This window comes from Tachypleus tridentatus, chromosome 3 (assembly GCF_004210375.1).
Source record: "Tachypleus tridentatus isolate NWPU-2018 chromosome 3, ASM421037v1, whole genome shotgun sequence".
Lineage (NCBI taxonomy): Eukaryota > Metazoa > Arthropoda > Merostomata > Xiphosura > Limulidae > Tachypleus > Tachypleus tridentatus.
The window spans coordinates 97,007,840-97,028,723 of record NC_134827.1 but is presented as its reverse complement, the minus strand read 5'-3'; the positions used below and the strand labels follow the sequence as shown (position 1 = coordinate 97,028,723).

Sequence of the window (20,884 nt, the reverse complement as noted above, 5' to 3'; positions counted from 1 at the left end):
ATCGTGATTGTAAAGTAGGTATATTCATTACATTAAAAATATAGCGATTTAAGAACATTATAAATAAGATCAAAAACACGAAGCGTCACTTCATTTTATATTGTGGAGGCCCGGCATGGCAAAGCGCGTTAAGGCGTTCGACTCGTAACCCAAGGGTCGCGGGTTCGAATCCCAGTCGCACCAAACATGCTCGCCCTTTCAGCCATGGGAGCGTTAAAATATGAAGGTCAATCCCACTATTCGTTGGTAAAGGAGTAGCCAAAAAGATTGTGGTGGGTGTTGATAACTAGCTGCCTTCCCTCTAGTCTTACACTACTAAATTAGGGACGGCTAGTGCAGATAGCCCTCGAGTAGCTTTGTTTGTTGTTGTTTTTTAATTTCGCACAAACTGTAAGCATAAAACAATTTATAATTTAGAGAGATAACGGTTATCCTATGAATATAATAATGTTGTCACAAAATCAACGACAGAAATCTGACATTAACTGAAACCATAAACTAAAAACATACGTTCTATGATGAAATAAAAAAAAAACATTTCTTAAGATTGCCAGTCAAGCAGAAAGAAGACCATTTTATCTTAAAATTGTCAGTCTGGCAGCAAGAAGACCATTTTATCTTAAACTTGTCAGTCTGGCAGCAAGAAGACTATTTTATCTTCAAATTGCCAGTCTGGCAGCAAGAAGACCATTTTATCTTAAAATTGGCAGTCTTGCAGAAAGAAGATCATTTTATCTTAACATCGGCAGTCTGGCACCAAGAAAACCATTTTATTTTAAAATTGCCAGTCTGGCAGCAAGAAGACCATTTTATCTTCAAATTGCCAGTCTGGCAGCAAGAAGACCATTTTATCTTCAAATTGCCAGTCTTGCAGCAAGAAGATCATTTTATCTTAACATTGGCAGTCTGGCACCAAGAAGACCATTTTATTTTAAGATTGCCAATCAAGCAGAAAGAAGACCATTTTATCTTAAAATTAGCAGTCTGGCAGCAAGAAGACCATTTTATCTTAAAATTGCCATTTTGGCAGCAAGAAGACCATTTTATTTTAAGATTGCCAGTCTGGCAGCATGAAGACCATTTTATCTTGAAATTGCCATTTTGGCAGCAAGAAGATCATTTTATCTTCAAATTGCCAGTCTGGCAGCAAGAAGACCATTTTATCTTCAAATTGCCAGTCTGGCAGCAAGAAGACCATTTTATCTTCAAATTGCTAGTCTTGCAGCAAGAAGGTCATTTTATCTTAACATTGGCAGTCTGGCACCAAGAAGACCATTTTATTTTAAAATTGCCAATCAAGCAGAAAGAAGACCATTTTATCTTAAAATTAGCAGTCTTGCAGCAAGAAGACCATTTTATCTTAAAATTGGCAGTCTGGCAGCAAAAAGACCATTTTATTTTAAAATTGGCAGTCTTGCAGCAAGAAGACCATTTTATCTTAAAATTGGCAGTCTGGCAGCAAGAAGACCATTTTATCTTAAAATTAGCAGTCTGGCAGCAAGAAGACCATTTTATCTTAAAATTGGCAGACTGAAAGTTAAAACAACAACAACAATCAAACAAGTTTAATACAGGGTGTTCGGAAAGGCACTGTGGAGTTTTGTCTGTTAATAAATACATATAAGTGCCCAGTGACTTTCCGAACACCCTGTACGTGAATGATACCAATAAAGGTAAAAGTAAAAACATCAGCTACAGCAATCTAACAAGTTTAATAGCTGAATGATACCAATACAGTAAAATAAAGGTAAAAAATAAATATATATCGGTATATATGGTTTATTTTAAAAAAAAAACACGTCATTATTTGTTATAAAAAAGACGCTAGTGCGGTAATTCAAATGTTAATAAGTATCGTTAGTTAATGTTCTTAAGATAAAAGAATTCTTTAAACCTTCTTCTGTTCAACAAAGATAAACGTAAATTAATCGATATAAATAAGCCCCCTGTGATTCACGGTAAGTGTGAGGGCTTGTAACTCTAAAAACCTGATTTAACACTAATGATTGGAAGAGTACAGATAGTCAACCTTCTAGCTTTTTTTTTAACTGGAAGCAAAGAAAACGTATAAATTAAACGGCAAAAATGTTAAGTTAAATGAAAACTCGTCGTACAGATTCAAGAAAGTCGAAATATTTCTAGTAATCACTCACTGCTCGCTGGAGTTTCTACATGAGTTGGTATACAACTGATGAAATCCTGCTATTGTTCACTTCTTGTGTTCAACGAACATAAAATAAATTTAAGTCATATGAATGGATTCATTAGAAACTTGAAAAGAAATTTTAAGTCAGATATGATAATAATTCGATCTATAGACATTAATTACTCAAGAAATTTGAAATATTTCTAATAATCACCAGAAACGTTAGGAACATCATTCAGTTTTGAGGTAGAAATAGTCAGATGTGGAAGTGGTAAAAATAAAATGACACCAGCACTCGTTCCTATCCACAAGAGGTCATTACAGGTGAGAAGAGCTGTAACACGGAGGCAGGCTGCTTTGTGCTGACGAATGATATCATCAAAAACTAAGAAGAAAAAACAACGGAGAGAGAGTTTTATTCAACAAGTAGCACTTAATTCAATCTTTTTTGCTTAGCGAATCTGGTGGTAAGTGTATAATAGAAAGATTCAGAAAATGCTAAGCCTCGTCGCAAAATTGTTGATATAATGCTTATTTATAACTGCTATTCAAAGTATGCTATCTACTTATATATATCAGAACTAACCATTATCAGAGAAATTGATGTACCTAACGGGATAAAATATTATAAAAGAAAAACCTGAAATTATCGAAGTTCACTGATTCGTCGTTTGTGTACAACCATTGTTATCGGTGTTTTCGGCTGTAATTCCAATAATATCTCAAAACTTAACGTCAACTTATAAGAGTTAAGTTATTCCTAAATGCGCATGCTAAGTTAAAATGAAAAATAACCCTTAAATGAAGATTTTTACTACATTTCAAAGGTGTAACATTTCTATAACGTGAAGTTAGGCTTAACAAAAAGTAATCATATTCCACAGAGTCGCAAGTCTTCTAAAATAATATTACCTATTGGAATGAGCAACGACTAAAAAAAGTGCTTGAAAAGATTGTTTTTTTTTTTACAAAAATTTGCATAGTAAGCTTAAATCTTTTATTTGATCCTAAATCCCATAATACACGTTCAATGATGTGGTTAGATATAAGATTTGGATGTTAACACTTGTTGACTACCTTTACCTTAGTTTAAATACTGACATCCAGGAGGCAGTGGCGTAGTGAGGGTGTCTGACGCCTGGGGGAAAAAACATAATTTGGAGACCCCTCAAAAACAACACCAACTACATCCACCCTTTATTCTATTAGTTTCTAACCCTAAATGGCAATCCTACCTACCATGGATATCTCACCAAATTTTAATGATTTTCTGGTCGTTGAAAGACAATTGGTTATCAAAAAAGTACTGGTGGCAGAGTGTACAAAGGTTAATTGAAATTAAGCACTAAGCTACACAGCGAGGTATATGTGCTCTGTCCATCACGGGTATCGAAACCCGGTTTCTAGCATTGTAAGTCCGCAGACCTACCGCTATGTCACGGAACATCATGTGCTGAAAGACATTTAATTCTATTAATTTTGGGGTGAATGGAAGTGTGTGTTTTTTATATTAATTTGTATAGTTAGAGATTTTCATTGCTTTATCATGTTTTATTTTGACGGTTTGATATTGTATGACACAATAGTGTTAATTACAAAGACGTAGGTAATTCAGAATATATATAACATTTCAGTACACGACCACACATTTAAGTGCTACATATTGTAGTACACATTACTATAAAAACGCATCAAAACTCTATAAATTATTATTATTATTATAGGACAAATAAATCTGAGATAGAATTATTTGAGCTGTCAGAAATCCGTCGACATCTTGAAAAATATAGCCTCAAACTGTCAAGTTCTCACAAAACTGGTAAATTTCTTATATTCTACGAGATGTCAGGGATTTCCCTAAGTATTACATTTCTACTAATATACTAATATTTAATATCAAGCATAAACATTTCTTAATGAATTTTAGTCTTACGGGAACAACTAAATTATGGGTGAACTGGATGTTAATTTGGCGCCCTCCGAACAGTGGGCAAAATCCCCCTGCACCGTCTCCATTACGCCACTGCCAAAAGGTTAGGTGTAGATTCATATGTTGCCATTTGCCAATTACACTCACCTGCAAGCATCTTAGTGACGGCTGGGGCAATGCTGACTTCCAAGAGATTTTCATAGCTTATAGCGTGGAATAGTTTTAGGGTGGAGCTATGCTGGGTCGCTAGCCACACACCGAATCCTGAGGCCACCATACAGACAACAGCTCGAGAGGTGTCGCTACTGACTTGAAAACAATGCTGAAAACAGATCACGTTTTACATACGTTAGACCACTATTAACAGTACATGCTCATACGATCGTACCAACCGCCTTCAAACGTGTGGTCAGCTATCGGTCAGATCACGTTTTATTTTTACTCGTCTGTTCGTTTTACTTTGTTCATGTTTTTACTTGTTTATTCGTTTTACCTTGTTCATGTTTTTACTCGTCTGTTCGTTGTATCTTTTTTCATTTTTTTACTCGTCTGATCGTTTTACCTTGTTCGTGTTTTTTTCCCTTATTCGTTTTACCTTGTTCGTGTTTTTTTCATCTTCATTTTGTGATTTCAAAATTTGACAGCATTAAGGATACAACAACTAATTCAGGTTTTGTTTTACGATCCTTGTGTCGAATGTCCTTCAGTATTAAGTATGTAGAAGAGTTTCATCAAATCAGTCAGTGTGAAACACAAAAATACAATCCAAACGTTTTAACCTACTCAGTGTGAAACACACAAATACAATCCAAACGTTTTAACCTACTGAGTGTGAAACACAAAAATACAATCCAAACGTTTTAACCTACTCAGTGTGAAACACACAAATACAATCCAAACGTTTTAACCTACTCAGTGTGAAACACAAAAATACAATCCAAACGTTTTAACCTACTCAGTGTGAAACACAAAAATACAATCCAAACGTTTTAACCTACTGAGTGTGAAACACAAAAATACAATCCAAACGTTTTAACCTACACAAAATACAATCAAAAAATCAAACGTTTTAACCTACTGAGTGTGAAACACTAAAATACAATCCAAACGTTTTAACCTACTGAGTGTGAAACACACAAATACAATCCAAACGTTTTAACCTACTGAGTGTGACACTCACAAATACAATCCAAACGTTTTAACCTACTCAGTGTGAAACACAAAAATACAATCCAAACGTTTTAACCTACTCAGTGTGACACATACAAATACAATCCAAACGTTTTAACCTACTGAGTGTGACACACACAAATACAATCCAAACGTTTTAACCTACTGAGTGTGAAACACAAAAATACAATCCAAACGTTTTAACCTACTGAGTGTGAAACACAAAAATACAATCCAAACGTTTTAACCTACTGAGTGTGAAACACAAAAATACAATCCAAACGTTTTAACCTATTCAGTGTGAAACACAAAAATACAATCCAAACGTTTTAACCTACTGAGTGTGACACACAGAAATACAATCCAAACGTTTTAACCTACTGAGTGTGAAACACAAAAATACAATCCAAACGTTTTAACATACTCAGTGTGAAACACAAAAATACAATCCAAACGTTTTAACATACTCAGTGTGACACACAAAAATACAATCCAAACGTTTTAACCTACTCAGTGTGAAACACACAAATACAATCCAAACGTTTTAACCTACTGAGTGTGAAACACAAAAATACAATCCAAACGTTTTAACATTCTCAGTGTGAAACACAAAAATACAATCCAAACATTTTAACATACTCAGTGTGACACACAAAAATACAATCCAAACGTTTTAACCTACTGAGTGTGACACACAAAAATACAATCCAAACGTTTTAACCTACTGAGTGTGAAACACAAAAATACAATCCAAACCTTTTAACCTACTGAGTGTGAAACACAAAAATACAATCCAAACGTTTTAACCTACTGAGTGTGAAACACAAAAATACAATCCAAACGTTTTAACCCACTGAGTGTGGCACACACAAATACAATCCAAACGTTTTAACCCACTGAGTGTGACACACACAAATACAATCCAAACGTTTTAACCCACTGAGTGTGACACACAAAAATACAATCCAAACGTTTTAACCCACTGAGTGTGACACATAAAAATACGATCCAACTTTTTAAACTCAATTTGACAAACTAAAATAAGATTCAAATTTTTTCCCAGTTTTTGTGAATGTTATCTAGCAAAATGAATAAAAACCCTATAACCCGAGCACTTTCGAAAGACGGGCCAAACTGGGATTCCCAATTTCCACCTTTAGAAAACACTCAGGTTATAGGTTTGTTGTTTTTTTTTCATTTCTATCAAGACTTCTTGAACCTACGTGTTTTTCAAGCATCATGTATGACAAAATAAAAAATTGTTTGCCCCCAAAAATATCACCCACACAAAAAAGTGTTGTGGTAAAAATAATAAAGAAAGATAGAACCTCTTCTTCCATTGTTCTGACACTGAGAATCTTAATGTGGTTCTGCCATCCACACCAAAGTTTTCCAGCAACTGCCAACATATGTGTCACGGGAGAGGATACACTGCCAACCTGGACTCTCTGGAACTCTGTAGTGTTCCAGTTTCCTTCTAAGGTAATATAAAAAGATCCAATTTAGCAGCATTTCTGTGTGAAACGTACTTTTTTCTTTACATAATATACTTTCTGTTAGGTATTCAAACTCTCATGTAAGATTATATATACATACATCAATTTGAAGAATTACTCCTGTATCTTTTCCCATCCTCCCCTAATCCCTATAATGGACCCACTAAAGACAACCCGCTTTGCAACTTTACATTTAAACAAAAAACACGAGTTTAATTAATTTAACACATTTTTTTTTACACATTTAGTTCGTTGAATGGCATACCTTTGCATTGCCTTAAAGCCTACAGGTTCATGTAATAAACGTTTTTCGATTGAGAGTGTCTGTATAGGCGGCGTACGCTGCTGACCCATTGCCCATTTTAAAACTAAGGATGACTATACGTGATCCTTGGAGTCTCTGACTTGTACTTTAATCCACGTGTTGCATAATGTGCTGTTCAGATATAAAATAAACACAGACTGTTTTATAAACCTATGCACTAAAATATACTGCATTTTTTAAATCACAGCACGAGTAATAGAAACTGATATTCGATGATATAAATGTATCTCAGAAAGGCTGGTATGGGTATTAACAAGTTCCAAGTTTGACTGTGTGGGTATTTGGGTATTGATGTTGTTAAATACCCAGGAGGGTCAGGTACATTTGACCTCTTCCTCCCTCCCGAACGATTATAGCGTCTGTCTTTAGGGTTTTTTTTTTTTAAAGCTTTGGGCCAGAGTAAAAGTATAACATCATACTCAGGTCCATTTCAGGGCTCAGTCCATGCATGGACGAACAAGAAGTTTTGTTTTTTTGTGTTTTTTTTTTCCATTTAATTTTTTTTTTTTTTTTTGTATTTTCATATATATATATATTTTTTTTTGTATTTTTTCTCCTTTTTCTCGATTGAGAGAATGCTACTACTACTTGTAGTAACACAAACACTCACACAGAAAAGAAAGTAATAATTATTATTATTCAATACTTGAATAATAATTCAAAAGAGAAGAAAATAAAAATAATAATAATGATTAAAAAAAGAAAATAATAATTATAAAATAAAAAAGAAACAAGGACTAAGTGTCTAGTGCATAGTGGCCAGCTTGTGTTACATTTCTTAAATATATGTTAAAAGGGAGAGGTATTTAGTACCATTTACATCATGTACGTGATATCTGTCGAGATCACACATTAAGTCATTTTGTGCCAATTCTTATTGAAATATTTTAGAGAATTATGCAAGAGTCTTTCAGCTATTGTATCTATGTTTGCATACTTGTGCATGAATGTGGTTGAGGTGCTACGTGGTACTTTGTATGCTGAAGTTAGTACAGAATTTTGTATACGTTGAAGTTTCTGTACATGTGTGGGTGCTATGTTAATCCAGGCAGGTGATGCATATTCTATTGTTGGTCTAATGTACGTTTTGTAGATTTTAAGTATGTTGTCTGGTGATGTTCCTTGGATTTTACCTGAAAGACTTCTTGCATAGTTTGCTCTTTTCCAGATTCGTATCAGTACATTTTTAATATGTGGTAGCCACGTTAATTTTGAGTCATAGGTTAGACCTAGAAATTTAGCAGAAGTAGCAGTCAGTAAAAGTGATCCATTCATATAGAGTTTTGGTGGATCTTTTTCAGCTTATTCAGTCTGCTGAATACTATGACTTGGGTTTTGGAATATTAACTTTGATTCTGTATTTCTGGCAGTATTCTTCGATGTTATTTAGGACTGGTTGTAGGTTCGTTGCTGCTATTGACGGAGTGGGGGCACTTTCAGACTGCTACATCGTCAGCGAACTGTGATGCATAACCTAAATTTAGGTCCGACAGAGGCATATTACTCACGTACATGATAAATAATATAGGGCTAACAACCCCTCCCTGCGGGACTCCTGCTTCGGGTGAAAAGGACCCTGAGTGGGCCCCATTTACATTTACTTTACACATTCTGTTATCCAGGAAGTTGGACAGCCAGCGAATAGTTTCCTGGGGTAATGCCATTTCAAGCAATCTATGTCTTAAGCCGTTATGCCACACTGTGTCAAATGCTTTCTCAATGTCGAGAAAGCAAGCTACAGTGCATTCTTTTTGTTGAAGCTGTCGGTAATTGATTCTGTAAGTCGAATCAGGTGGTCTGTAGTTTGGCGGTTTTTTCGAAATCCGTTTTGAATTTCTGGTAATTTTGAATTTTCTTCTAAGTAAACTGACAGACGATTACTAATTATCCTCTCTAATACTTTGCCAATACAACTGGTTAAGCTAATCGGGCGGTAGTTGTTTGGTTTATTCGCTGACTTTCCTTCTTTCTGGAACATTAATACTATTGCTTCCTTCCAAGAAACAGGGATATATCCAGCTGATAGTGAGAGATTAAATAACGCTGTTAGGTGTTCATATAATCTCTGAGTGCCTTGTTTTAGGAGGATAGCTTGAATACCATCTTCTCCAGGAGCTTTGTTTTTTGTGTTTTTTAATAGCAGTTACTACTTCTGTAACAGTGATATGTTTTACCAGTTGATGAGTGCTCCAGTCTTTTGTTTTTCTTGGTGTGTAATATTGTTGACTGGAAATTTAGGTGTAAAAATGCTTCTGTTTTGGTCAATAAAGTTTGTGACTGTATTATAAAGTATCTGTTCATGTCTGGTTCATGATGTGTTTTGAACGTGTTTTCTAGGTGTTTTTAAATATCTCGGCTTTTCTGTGTTAGTGTATGCTGTTTCTCCATCCAGTTCCAGTGGTGGATATACTGTGTTTGTTGTTCCTGTGTTTGTAAATCTTTTCAAATGTGTCCAGAATTGTTTAGGATCAGTTTTATGATTTAGATCGGAACAGAAGGTGTCCCAGTTTTCTTGTTTCTGTTGTCTGATTAAGTTTCGTATTTTATTTCTTATTGTGTTTATCTGAGTTTTAAGTGTGGGGTTTCGATTTTGAATGTACTGTCTGCGGAGTATACGTCTGTTTTTAATTAAGTGTATTATATCTTTATGTGGTTGCCATGAATGAGTTGTTGTGAAGTGTTTTTGTTTCGGTATCGAACTGTTGGCTGCATGTTTTAGACACTCAGAGATGATATGACAGTATGCATCTATATCTGATGCGTCCGCGGCAATATGTAGTGCTTCTGGAGGTAAGGTTTCATTTAATATAGTTTGGAAAACTGGCCAATTAGCTTTTTTGTAGTTCAGTTGGTCTCTCACTATGGTTTTATTTAAGTGGGGGGTGAGATTGAAGATACACCAAACTGGAAGGTGATCACTATCTATATCGTGACCAACATGAAAATTTACGAATTTGCGACTCATATTTGACGAACACAGGCATAGGTCCAGTATTTCACTGGTGCCATGTGCGTACGAGATATGTGTCGGTGTTGCATCGTTTAATAAAGTCATGTTTGATTCGTCCAGAAATTGATAAAGTAATTTGCCATTTGCGTTTGAGCAACGACAGTTGAATGCTATATGTTTACTGTTTAGGTCGCCGATAATAATAAGGTTACAGTTGCTATTATACAATATATTCAATAGATTTACATCTAACACTGTACTAGGCGAGCAGTAGATGCCCGCCACAGTAACGTCTGTCTGATTTTGCGTTTTTACATTAATAACTATAGATTCATTACTGGAAGGGATAGTAAGTTCCTGAACTATAAGTTCAGTCTTATACAATAATAAAAGACCTCTGTTTGGATCTCTATTATCCTTCCTGTCATGTCTAATAGTAGAGTAGCCGTTTAATTTAAATCTATGGTAGTTATACAGAAGAGTTTCACTAATTATGATTACATCAGGTTTTATGGAGCTTGTTGTATCTTCAATCTCATGTTTCTTGGAAGCAAGAGCACCCTGGATATTGATGTGTAGAACTGTGAAGTTATCCATGTCTAGTAGAGTTTATGATGGAGGTTAAAATTTGCGGCAAGAACTTGTGTATGTTTTCCAATGTGATTTTAACAATTATGTCTGTGAGACTGTTGGTGTTTGTGGGATTTGTATATTCTGCCATTATTTCCGAGAAGGTGGAAGTTATGGCAGATGTCAATGTTGTTTCAATTGTTGTTGGTTGTGTATTTTTAGGTGGTTTTGGTATTTCCTCTTCACTTGGTAATGGTTTTCCTGTCGGGATGATGAATTTTTAACCACTGCAGCGTATGTGTTTGTCTGTGTAGTTGTACTTTGTGGTGCTGGAGTGGTAGGTGTGGGTTCCTTAATTGTTCGTGGTGGTGGCGGCTTGTTCATGTTGGGATTTTAATTTCGTATAAGTGTGTTTTTATGGATTTATATTTCTGGCAACCTTTATAATTTGCCGTGTGTTCTTCCCACAATTGCAGCATTTGGGTTTGGGGTTCTGTTTTGTACAATGTGTAATGTGGTGATTCTCCCACAGCCCACACAACGCGCATTTGCTTGGCATGCTGCTGCTACATGTCCAAACCTTTGGCATTGGTAGCACTGTGTGACAACCACTGCTGGTGTTTTTGTTTGTTCCACTGTGTATTTATGATACCACATAGTGATACCATTATTTATGAATTGTGTAATATCCTGGCTGTTGTCTGTGACTACTTTGATTAGGTTTGTGGGTCTTTTAGTAATATTTGAAATTATACGCTCAACTGAAATGTGTTTTATGTTTTGTGTACTTAACTCTTCCTTAACGTCTTCTATGTCTATTGAATTATGTACACCTCGTATCACAAAAGATTTCGGTGTTGGTTTAGTTCCTGGTAGGTGTATTGTAATGCTTCCTGTTTTGAATGCGTCTGCAGGCCAAGCTTTTAGTAGACTGTTTAAGTCAGCGGGTTCCTGTCCTTGAACCAGAACACCGCCTCTGGGCAGACGCTTAATATTAGTAATCTTTGTATTAGGTTTGCACCTGTATATTTCTTTGGCCAATTGTGGTTGGTATGGGTATTAACACTTTTACTGATAAGGACTGGTTTGAATTTCGCGCAAGTCTACACGAGGGCTATCTGCGCAAGCCGTCCCTAATTTAGCAGTGTAAGACTAAAGGGTTTGTTTGTTTGTTTTGGAATTTCGCACAAAGCTACTCGAGGGCTATCTGCGCAAGCCGTCACTAATTTAGCAGTGTAAGACTAGAGGGAAGGCAGCTAGTCATCACCCCCCACCGCCAACTCTTGGGCTACTCTTTTACCAACGAATAGTGGAATTGACCATCACATTATAGCGCTCCCACGGCTGAAAGAGCGAGCATGTTTGGTGTGACGGGGATTCGAACCCGCGACCCTCAGATAACGAGTCGAGTACCTTATCCACCTCGCCATGTCGGGCCTATTAGGTCATCTTCAGGAAAGTTGAAACGTTGTTCGCTCCTTATCAATAAAAGAGTTAATATCCATACCTGCTACTCTGAGATACATTTTTATTTCAAGTGGGTTTCTCGTCATCAAAATTTCGATGACATAGTTCTGTATACAATCAATAAAACAAAAGTCATTTTAAACACTTTTACCATAACGTTTGTGTTGACTACAAATGTTTAATAACCATTTCCTTCTCATTAGTCCATAACACTCTATTCGTTTTGTCTTTTAACGTATGATACTTGAAAACCCATTAAAGATTAAATTTAGAACTTTAAACAAAATTACGAATTCTACACTTTAACAACGTTACACAATGTGCCATATTTTAACAATGTTTTGGGTTGGTTGTTGTTAAGCCAAAATTTACACAATGAGGTATCTATGCTCTTTTTATCACGGGTATCGAAACCCAATTTTTGCATCCTAAGTCTGCTCACTTACTGAATACTACTGAGGGCCTTAATAATGTTATAAACTGCACCACACTTTAACAAAGTTACAAAACCGAACACATTTTAATGGCGTTACAAACCGTACCAAACTTTACATATTCTGGTTAAAAGTTGGCCTACTTTTGTATCACCTATAAAAGTTCTAATGTTTTGGGTCTCGTTACGACCTGTAGCATTGTTAAAGTGTGGTACGATTGGCAATGTTACAAGTCGTAACGCGCTTTGATGACGTTACAACTCGCAACACACTTTAATAATTTTACAAACAACACCATATTTAAACAACACTGTATATCGTACCACTTTTCAATAACATTACAATGCGTAACATGCTTAATAAATAATGTTACAAATCCTATTACGCTTCAATAACATCGCAAATATCATGAAACGTTACGAACATTACAAATCGCACAACGTCATATTCTAAAATCTATTAAAATTCCACGAAACTTAACACTTGTGTTTTTTAGCCCTCTGACACATTTTACTGACAAAATATTATCATAACACTATTTTTTTAATGTAACGAGTCACTCATTAGTGTTTAAACATTTGAAGTATCAAAGTCCGTAATTTAGTACAAGATTCAAATTCTTGACGTGTTCGAATATCATTCATTGTCAGTGGTGTCCACATTCACATCATATAAAACAACAAGTTACTACATTTAGTGTAATAAACTGACCAGAAGAATTGCGCGAGATTACTTATTTCTTATATAAAATACATAGGGCATTTATTGTCATACTGAGGACGTTTATTTCACTCACATATTATTGAGAACGCAGTCGTGGATCTACAAATTTTCATGCTAACAAAGATAACAATTTTGTGTTTATAAAGCAGTTGGAAACCACGTGGACCCACTGGTAACACTAGGATTAAATATACATTTAGAGAAGCTGAAAGTTATGTATATTTCGAATTGAAATATTCAGATGAAAATCGCTGTCACGCTTATGGCACCATGATGGAACAGTGGAAAGTTCATAAACTCAAAACGCTAAAATACTGGGATTCATTCTACGCGGTGGACACAGCAGATAAACCAATGTGGCTTCATTATTTGTTTTTTTAATTTCACGCAAAGTTACATGAGGGCTATTTGCGCTAGTCGTCTCTAATTTAGCAGAGTAAGACGATAGGGAAGGCAGCGAGTCATCACTATTCACCGCCAACTCTTGGGCTACTCTTTTACCAACGAATAGTGGAATTGATCGTAACATTATAACGCCCCCACGGCTGAAAGGGCGAGCATGTTTGGTGCGATGGTGATTCGAACCCGCGACCCTCAGATTACGAGTCGAGCGCCTTAACCACCTGGCCATGCCGGGCCTAATGTGGCTTTAATACAAAGGAAAGAAGTAAATAAACCACACTTACCTTCGTTTCGCCTGTAAACGTACAATCCTGCGTTTGCTAGAGACACAAAAACTTTGTCGTCGAAGTATCTATAATAAAATATTAATTAATTTTTCAAAATAATCAAATAAACTGACTGCTCTGCTATCGTACTAGGTGCACAAATACAAATTTCGAAAATTACTCTCTTGGGGACATACAATTCCAAAAAAAAAAAAAAAAAACATTTTAAATGCAACTATGTCACGAACAGACATACAGACAGACAATAACATATATAACTGTATTATGAACTTATGTTGTCCCGAAAATATTTTTGTAATCGTAAGAGAAAGATAAAATTTTAATACCAGTTAATAAAGTATAAACATCAGACGGATGATGTAAAAGTATTAGCAGGATTATCAAAATTTAACACTTGAAATCGATATTTTGTTTCCATGACAACGTAAAGGAGGAAGCTATTTAATTTTCATACGCTACTAAGTGAAAACCACATACGTAATACAACGAACGGCAGCTGAGTGTTGGACTGTTATCCTGTTCTGACTCGTGCCAGCGTCGTCCTTGCAATCGTAAATAAGGGCGCTGAAATATAAATTGATTTTAAATTACGGGAAATAAAAATCACTGTTGTATTTTTAATCTTACGCTTATTTTATTTTTTTAAAGACGCTAGGGCAATGGAAATGTGATATCGTATAAAAGCTTAAGGTACAAAACTATGTTTGTTTGTTTCGAATATTGCGCAAAGCTACACGAGGGCTATCTGCGTTAGTCGTCCCTAATTTAGCAGTGTAAGACTAGAGGGAAGGCAGCTAGTCATCACTACCCGCCGCCAACTCTTGGGCTACTCTTCTTACCAATGAATAGTAGGATTAACCGTCACGTTATTACGGCCCCACGGCTGAAAGGGCGAGCATGTTTGGTTTGACGGGGATTCGAACCTGCGACCCTCGTATCACGAGTCGAGTGCCTTAAGCACCTGGTCATGCCGGACCAAAAAACTATGTATCTAACTTATTACTTTAACAAAAAATTCTAGTATATGAAAGAAATGAAATTTCTTTGTTTCTGAATTTCGCGCAAAGCTACACAAGGGCTATATACGTTAGTCGTCCCTAATTTAGCTGTGTAAGACTACAGGGAAAGCAGCTAATCATCACCACCCACCGCCAACTCTTGGGCTACTCTTTTAACCAACGAATAGTGGGAGTAACCGTCACATTGTAACTGCCCCACGGCTGAAAGGGCGAGCATGTTTGATGTTACGGGGATTCAAACCCGCGATCCTCAGATTACGATTTAAGTGCCCTAACCACCTGGCAATGCCGGACCATGAAATAAAGTAGTAATAACACGGAGTAATTTGTATTGTTAAAAGTTTATTTAACAATCTTTTTTTTAATAACTTAAGAACAAATTGAAATGTATCTTCCAAAATGTTTTAAATATTCTTTTTATCAAAATTCTTAACCTGCAAAATAAAAAAAAAAAAAGAAGTCGTTAATTTTAAGAACCAGGTTCGTACATTAATGGTTACGAAAGTAGCTTTTTCTTAAGGTTCTTCCGGCGGGTTTACACACTTACAACTCTGAAATTCAGAGGTAGATTTCCCGCGATGGACACAATGCGGCTATACTCAAAAGCAAACACAGTGACAGAGCTGTAAGTCTACTGACTTTATAACAATAAAATCTGGGTTTCGGTACCCTTGGCAGGCACAGCACAGATAGCCGATTGTTTACCTGCTAATAAATGAATAACTAAACAAATAGACCCAGCATAGCCATGTGGTTAGGAGGCTCAACCCATAATCTTCAGATCGCAAGTTTGAATCCAAACAAACATGCTCGCCCTCTCTGCCATGGGGGCGTTATAACGTTACAACCAATTCCACTATTCTCAGGAGAAAATAAGTCAAGAGATCTTAAACTATCCCACAAAATAACCTTCTCTTAACCCTTTCCAATAAATCGATATCCCGTTTTTTGGAAAAATGGGGTCAAAACTATGCACAGTTTTCTAAGTGAGGCCCAACTAGTAGTTTTATATAAAGTGATTATTACTTCTTTCAATTTGTAGTCAATGTAAACTTTAATTTTTTGGGGGCTTTAGTACCAACAACGTTACACTGCTGCAACCCCATGGGTGACTTATCCATTACTATTCTAAGACCATTTTCTTCAGTCACACTACTGAGTGAGCATGTGATCTAAATTATGCTAATCCTAGAACATTATTTCTATTTACTATCATTAAAAGTAATTTGTCCTAGGCACCAAATGATCCAAATCATTCTGTAATCCCTCTACGTCCTCCGTATGGCTAGAAATACCGAAGAGATCAATGCCATTAGCAGACTCTATTAAGTTACTAATTACACCCTATTAGTATCATTAAAGTAGATAATAAGACCCAAACACTAACTCCTGGGCTACTTCACTAGCAATGAAAGTCCAGTTTCAGTTAACTCTATTAATAACATCCCTTTTGCTTTTTTCTATTTCACTTATCCACCCTTCAACCAATTCAACAGTCTTTCCCTAGCTCTACTGATGTAATTTCCTTAGTCATTCTCATGTGTCTTACCTTACCATCCAGGTGACGCAATAACATCCTGAACAAATGTTAACAAACAAAAATTACTGTTTGGTGTTTCCATGTTGGTTTCTTTTATGATATATTTTACCAAATGAATTTTCAGAGCTCTTAATTTATCAGATTGTATATAAGTGTCTCCACCACTGGAGTACGACTATTCTGTTCCATGGTTTATAGGGCAATCCATATGATCCCTTTATTATTTTACAATAGAACTAACATCAGCAAATATCCAATCCTCCAATACTTGCACATTGTCTAGTGACCTGCCAAAAATGAGAGAGAAATTTATATACGCGATCTTTGACCTTTAATTCACAGGTACTTCGTCGTTTTCAACAAGCCATTTTCATTCTGATGTTTATGATCGATTTTATAATATTTAATGACAGCTTAGATCAGATATCGTTTTATAGATGAAAAGGTAAAGTTTTATTGTCTATTACCAGTTTGTGTTGCCCTAGTTTAAAAGTCTATATCTCAAGTGTGTACTGAAGTTCCCATAACCCTTTTTTTCACCAGAATTACAACCTAAAAGTTTGTTACTTATGTAGAACTATGTGGAAAAGTTGAAACATTAATGTGCCCTTCATGCGTGTGTATTTCTTAAAAAATCTGAAATTTTCTTTGAAAAGTCTGGAAGAAATTTTTGGGAAGAATGTGGCCATCATGCAACATGTTCGACTCTTTGTGATGTTGATGACGTTGAGATGTGGAAAGAATTGGATATTTTTTATGACAGTAGTTACCATCCGTCTTCTGTGCCTAACCATATGGTTGAGTTAATTGTTCGTTCACCCAATCCTTCTTCATCACTATCTCTTCTCCCTAAATAATTTCTTGCAGAGTAATTTTGTTTCGCAGTGAAGTGTTCATCTAAACAAAAAGAAAATTAAAACTTTTACTGTCATGTTAGGAACGTAAAAAAGAAAGACATTGCAGTAATTTTCTCACAACCTTTACATTAAATTGAGAAAAACAAAACTAAAACCTAATCCCCAGCCAGAACTCGTTAAAATAAGATTACAAAATCAAATTAACCTATGACCTTTCCTAAATGAATCTATATAATATTTGGTTCAGATAAACGAATAATGAGGATATTCCACTGTCTTATATTAGAAAACTTCAATATCAGTGGATAGTTAACTAACTAACTAACTTGTTTGATTTAACACCTCTCCTATAGTATCAACATGGGAAAGTTTAACTGACTAAGCCTAACTAAAATGTTTTACAGATGAGTTTATAATTACCTGGAGATTCACTATCTTCCTCGCCGTTATCACTGAAATCGCTACAAAATTAAATTATAGTAAATTATCTGATATGTACTTGCTCAGGATATATAACTAATATCATGTGTATGTCCACAAATCCAAATATTAAAGATTTATTTAATAAATCAATTTACTTTCTCAAAACATATTATTTCTGTTACATTTTAGCCTACTTTGAGTACATTTTAACGTTAAGCCTAACTGAAAGATCATAAGAATAAGATAGGTTACCGTAAAAATTTTGAGTTGAAATTCCAAAATCTCGCAAAATACCTCTATATATTCGTTTGAAAAAAATTAACCTTTACTTATTTTACACAGGAATTAAGTTATTCGGAAAAATGTATATATTAATTAGATATTAAGTTTATAAGTCAATGAGGCTAATTCTTACAGTTCAAGGCGTAGTTAAGTTCACAATGACTCAACATTCACAATTCCTGAAACAAACTTTCAACTTGTATGACAAAATCTTATAATTATTTTTATGCTGACTAAAGATTACACAAATCGATTCTAACGCAAAAAAAAATCCATTAGTTTTTTCCTTTCCCCTTTCAGCTAGCAACAAATTTTTAGAGATAGCTATGTAACCTCAAATATTATGATGCATTAATTATATTCAACCAGAGCGAAAAAAAGTTTCACCTGTCTTTTACATTTCTTCTCTTAACTTAGTGACAAAAAGGTTTCATATTCCTTCTATTCTCTTCTGCATACCTGTCCATTTGAAGGTTTCCATTGGTAGAGAGTGATCTGTCTTCTTCCTCAGCGTCTTTAGTGTCCAAATTCAGATCGGGATAAGAATCGTTCAGAAGAGGTCTTCGTCAGATGGTGGCATATCATTAAAAGATACATGTAGAGATCAACATTTTCAAAGTTGTATCTTCAGATATCGTCTAAAGAGATATCTTTGACCAGATAAAACTATATATTGTGATTTATTTTTAAAATAATTTCTAAAGTGTTCCATACATAAGAAAACGAAAATAAAATATATTGTATTTCGTTTTCTATCTCAAATTGAAACAAAAAACAAGTGTTAACATTTACTACAAGAGAACAAAATTTCTGGAGCTGTAGACACTTAGTTAAGTATTGCTAAATAACGCGTGATTAAACTAAAAACGTCTTAATTGTGGATGCTGGTAAAACAAAAGTAAAGTCATGTTTTCAGAACAAATGTTATTTGCATCAGAAGTAACTAATATTACTGTCTAATATAACTCAATATCTGATCACTAGATGGCACACAATTCGGCAATCACATTGTTTTGACGCTGTTGTAAATTTATATTGTTGACTTAGTACTAACAAATACCGAAAAAGAAATTCTAAGCTAATGCCACCTACACTGAAAAGCAATATGTTGTAAAGGCAATAAAAATAAACGTATAAAGAAATTGACGAATCGCGTAACAGCATTATTCAGTGTTAGATATAAACAACTGTTTTCGTAGCGTGAGTGTTAAATTCAGTTATTTTTAGAAACTATGGTTTGTAAAAGGTTTATTTACGCAACTTTTTTAAGAATCTTACGTTGTGTAGTTCAAATGTTGTGTATTGGTGATTGTTGTATTATGGTGTCGTATCGCTAGAACCTTCTTTGTTGTCTTCCATATTTTAATTATTGCATTATAATATTTCGTAATGTGTGAAAGGTTTTAGGCTTCTATCGAGCTTTAACTACTCGTCTAAAATTACTATGCGATTGTGAATTTAGTTATAATGAGCGTACAGTGGCTATTTTGAAAGTGAAATTATCACAGATTGTATTTAAAAAACGGAGTAAAGAAGAAATAATTTCTCTAGTCAAATTATTTTCTAAATTAAAGTCTGTGGACTTTAACGGAAAACAGACAATTATTTAAAGTCTCGATGAAACCGTGATAACCAACAGTGTAAAGAAAATTTGTATATACACTGCTGGCCAAATTCTTAAGGCCAATGAACATAAAGAAAAAATATACATTTTGCGCTGTTAGACTCAACCACTTATTTGAGTAGAGCTTCGAAAGATGAAAATAAGAAAAGGGAAAAAAAAAAACGTTTTTCGCATTTAATAGGGAAAATATGAACAGTATGAAATTGGCATAAATAATAGCTGGTCAAAAGTTTAAGATCATACCAAAAAGAAGTCCTAAACAGGGTAGGAAATGCCCAACAAGAGAACTCAGTAGTGAGTTGCACGGCCGTCATTGCGAATAACTGCAAACATTCGCTTTGGCATGGTCGATATATGCGTTTTGCAGAAGACTGGCTCGAATGTTATTATAAGTGGCGAAGATGGTTTCACGAAGATCATGCACTGTTTGAAATTGACGTTCATTTCTATAGACTTCCCTTGCCATCCACCCCCAAACATTTTCAATGAGGTTCAGTTCAGGCGAACACGCTGGATGGTCCAAAAGGATCACGTTATTCGCCATGATAAAGTCCTTTGTCCTGCGGGCATTGTGAATTGCAGCGTTGTCCTGCTAAAAGATCCAGTCATTTCCACACAAGCGAGGGCCTTCAGTCAATAAGGACGCTCTCTCCAACATGCCAATGTAGCCAGCCGCTGTTTGACGCTCCTGTATAACATGGAGCCCCATTGTTCCATGGAAGGAGAAAGCCCTTCAGACCATGATGGAACCTCCTCCACTGTGATGTGTAGAAAATATCTCCGGTGGAGTATCCTCTTCGTACCAGTAACGTTGGAAGCCATCTGGACCATCCAGGCTAATTTTTTTCTAATCGGAGAACAAAACCTTTTTCCACTTTTCTTCGTCCCATGTTTGGTGCTTTAACCGAGCTGTTTCGTGGTGTGGAAGGAGGCGTGACCTTTGAAGACGTTTATGGTTTTTAAAGTCTTTATCTCGTAGATGCCGTCTTATTGTTCTTGAGCTGCATTCTGCGTCCGTAAGGGCCTTTATCTGGTTCAACGATTGGCTGGTGTCTTGCCGGACAAGCCGACGAATCCTCCTGCTCAACTCCGGCGAAATTTTCTTGGGCCAACCACATAAAATTCTCGTTCCGTATCCTTCAGGGTCTTTTAAGAAATTTGCAACAGCAGTTTTACTACGTCCAATCTTACCAGCGATGGTACGTTGAGAAAGACCTTACTTTCACAGCTCGACAATTT

At 35.5% G+C, this 20,884-nt stretch overlaps 1 protein-coding gene across 1 annotated transcript in view; it reads right to left on the bottom strand.

Annotated features, from left to right (window-relative positions):
• Window positions 1–2,310: 2,310 nt before the first annotated feature.
• LOC143245918 (rho guanine nucleotide exchange factor 17-like) overlaps window positions 2,311–20,884 on the bottom strand; it is a 152,423-nt gene continuing 133,849 nt past the window's right edge. Inside the window, exons 15-22 of the mRNA XM_076492170.1 lie at window positions 18,481–18,582; window positions 17,737–17,777; window positions 17,230–17,356; window positions 14,378–14,464; window positions 13,898–13,965; window positions 6,575–6,723; window positions 4,224–4,398; window positions 2,311–2,531 (exon numbers count right to left, since the gene is read on the bottom strand). Of these exons, the coding sequence (XP_076348285.1) occupies window positions 2,350–2,531; window positions 4,224–4,398; window positions 6,575–6,723; window positions 13,898–13,965; window positions 14,378–14,464; window positions 17,230–17,356; window positions 17,737–17,777; window positions 18,481–18,582 (931 nt within the window). The 3' untranslated portion in view covers window positions 2,311–2,349. The remainder of the gene's footprint in view (window positions 2,532–4,223; window positions 4,399–6,574; window positions 6,724–13,897; window positions 13,966–14,377; window positions 14,465–17,229; window positions 17,357–17,736; window positions 17,778–18,480; window positions 18,583–20,884) is intronic.